General features: G+C 37.2%; 1 protein-coding gene across 1 annotated transcript in view; it reads right to left on the bottom strand.

Annotated features, from left to right (window-relative positions):
• Window positions 1–3,413, bottom strand: part of LOC106468992 (alpha-L-fucosidase-like) — a 36,775-nt gene that overhangs the window by 15,084 nt on the left and 18,278 nt on the right. Inside the window, exon 5 of the mRNA XM_022397385.1 lies at window positions 3,158–3,405. Coding sequence (XP_022253093.1) covers window positions 3,158–3,405 — 248 coding nt within the window. The remainder of the gene's footprint in view (window positions 1–3,157; window positions 3,406–3,413) is intronic.

The following is a 3,413-nucleotide window of genomic DNA, read 5'->3' as shown; positions in this document are numbered from 1 at the left end:
TTTTTGAATGTTCGTAAGTGTCAACGATGGTTCAGCAAATTTCGTTCAGGTGACTTTAGCCTTAATAACTGTGATGGCAGGGATCGACATGTTAGAATTGCTTTGATGGTCCGAAGACGCTTGTTGGGTCTAACCCAAGGCGACATACTCGTGAAATGGCCCTAAAATTGCATGTCTCTCATGAACAATACGTAAACATCTAAGGAATATGGGAAAACTCCATAAAAAAGGTGTTTGAGAACCTCACAACTCTCCGATTATCATCGTTTCCAACGTGTGAACGTTGCTTAGTCTATTCTGGTGCGTAATGCGCGTGAACCATTTTTGGACAGAATTGTCACAGGTGATGAAAAATGGATTCTCTATGTGAATATTAAATGCCAAAAATAATGGCTCAGTCCTAAACAAAAACCACTTCCGACCCTAAAACCTGGACTCCATCCACAGAAGGTGATGCTTTGCATTTGGTGGGACATTAAAAGAGTAATTCATTTCGAACTCCTCGGTCCACAGCGAACTATCAATGCAGAGATCTATACTCAGGAACTGGAACGTTTAAATCAAGCCCTTCATCAGAAACGGCCTTCACTCATCAATCGGAAAGGCTTCTTCTCCATGGCAATGCACGTCCACATGTGGCACGTTTCACGCAACACAAGATTATGGAGTTGGGATGGGAAGTTCTCCCCCACCCACCATATTCTCCCGATGTGGCACCATCAGATTACCATCTTTTTCGTTCGCTGTAACATCATCTTAATGGGAAAACGTATGCAAATGTGGAAAGTGTTAAAGAGGACATCGGCATATCTTTTGCTTCAAAGCCAAGTGATTTCTTTAATCAAGGCATTAACAACCTGATTGTAAAATGGAGAAGCATCATCGATAAGAATGGAGACTATTTCATTTAATAAATGTTTTGTTGTGATATATAAATTGTTCGGGTTTTTTCATATACAAAATAGCGACATTAATTTTTTGACAACCTAATATAAATAAGGTAGTTTAGATTTTTCTCTACCTTTCAGACCGTGGATACATAACACTAGTTTTTATAACTGTCTATGGACACGGTACGTTTAATTTCCAGCTAGTTTTGATTTAGATGTTTTTCTTTTATCTAAATCGTTTTCTTACAGTGTTAAAAACGTTAATGTTTTAACTGCCCAAAAACTGGGAGTTTAAAGTAAACCAAAAGTATTACAAAGGGTTAATCACACTTTATAGGAGTGATTTGTATATGTTAACGCAGGTAGTGTGGTGCTCAAGACGACATTTTTAGCCCTTACGTATTTGGTTTACAGCGGATTACCAATCTTTCAATGGTGTAATGCCACCATGGCTAACTTACGACTGAAAGAATGTGTCACAGCCCTTAAGATTCTTAAACGATTTAAAGTCAAGTTTGTTTAATTTAGAATTTTCGCCTAATGATACATAGTAATTCTACGTATAGCCATTCCTAATTTTGAATTGATAGGCTAGAGGGAGAGCAACTGGACAACAGCACCAACCGTCAACCCTTGGACAACTTTTATCTGACTGAGTAGTAGATTTGACCGTCACTCTTATAGCATACACAGTATGGAGCGTGTTTTTACGGCAAAAGGACGCGAATCATGAACCACCAGATTAATAGTCCCGACATGCTAACCACCAGGCTATGTTAGTTTTATGTGGAACCAAAAGACAAAATTTCGTCCTCCGTGATAGTGAAAACCCCACTAAGCAGAGCATCTAGGATAGTAGTGCTCTGAAACTATACTTCAAACACGTTCATCAACAACACAAAGCTATGATTATAAACGAAAGAGAATCCTTTGATCCAAAAAGCCATGTGATGAAGCTGGGCATATCTCCTACCTCTATTAATCAGGTAATAAACAAGGATTTGAATCAACAAAAGTTCCACACAAGTTTAGACACACCTTAAGGTCAACCACTGTTTTTATGAGAAACATAGCTGAAGAAACTGGGATCGCAAAGAACTGCATACCCGTCAATTCCTTTGATGCAACTCCAACAGGCCTTTGATCTACTTATGCATTGTCTTGGAAGCCGGCGTCGGTTTGATGTTAAACACAAAGCTACACAATGAGTTATCTGTGTTCTGCCCACCATCGGTATAGAAACTAGATTTTTAGCATTGTAAGCACGCAGGTTTACCGCTGAGCTACTGGGAGGGCCTACGTGTGGAGGGTATTTAGAAAATTTCTCAAGATGTCGATTTGAACCTGACCTCGTCATTTTTTACAGTGGCTACTTACAATGGAAATATCGGTGTCGAGCACTAATTTCAAGAACAGTTCAATTAACCTTCAGTATAATGCTCATTGCTAAATAAATAATGGCATAGCATAGGAAACCCACATACACACATCTATTGATCTATATAGCTTTAGCTGAAAGATATTGAATAGTCAATTATTTATCCACAAAAATCTTTCTTAAGGCACAACATTTTAATGAAACATAAGCATATGAATCTGATACTTCATGCACTTTCAATTGTCTTTTACTATGATTAAAACTTATCTATACAAACCTTATTTATAAAACAAAAAATGCGCTATCTGACGGTCTTATTTTTATTATTCCATATATGAAAATTTATAAGAAAACATTATCTAATTTATTTTTTAATACAGGGTTCCAAAAGAAAAAAACTTAATGATATACAAACAACAAATTATACCTCCTTACTGTTATACCGATTAACCACACAAATAACTTGAAGAGAAGGAACATCACAATATTGCCTGTCATCTTATAACTTGTTGATCAATTTTGCTTCAGACCCATTATGTTATTGCTCTGATCTTCTTCACCTTAATGCTCCCTTCCCAAGTGGCTTGGCATTAAGCTGCAGGTTTACGACGCTAAAATTCGGGTTTGGATACCCGTGTTGAGCAGACCACTGATAGCCCATTGTGTAGCACTCTGTATAACGAATCAACCTAATGACAAAACCCATTTCACAAACATAGATGTACAATTAAGAAGAACCAGGATAGTAGCAGTGCCTGTCTTCTCAAACCACTTTAACGGTTTAATTATGGGGAACTTAAAACCAGCAGTATTGAGCTTTTATTTCTCCAATCACTTCAATAAATGTAATGTAGAATAAAATACCAGTATTATCACTGGCTTCCCAAACCACTTCAACACACACATACTGTGATTAGGGAGCTGAATACCAGTATTATCACTAACATCTTCAATACACGTCCTGTAATGAGAAAATAGAATATCAGCAATATCACTATCTTCTTCAACAAACATACTGTGATTAGGGAACTGAGTATCAGCAATATCACTATCTTCTTCAACAAACATACTGTGATTAGGGAACTGAGTATCAGCAATATCACTATCTTCTTCAACACACATACTGTGATTAGGGAACTGAGTAT

The sequence above is a fragment of the Limulus polyphemus genome, unplaced genomic scaffold, assembly GCF_000517525.1.
Source record: "Limulus polyphemus unplaced genomic scaffold, Limulus_polyphemus-2.1.2 Scaffold3251, whole genome shotgun sequence".
In the NCBI taxonomy this organism is placed as follows: domain Eukaryota; kingdom Metazoa; phylum Arthropoda; class Merostomata; order Xiphosura; family Limulidae; genus Limulus; species Limulus polyphemus.
The sequence above is the reverse complement of the archived record's forward strand: the minus strand, read 5'-3'. Positions and strand labels throughout refer to the sequence as shown.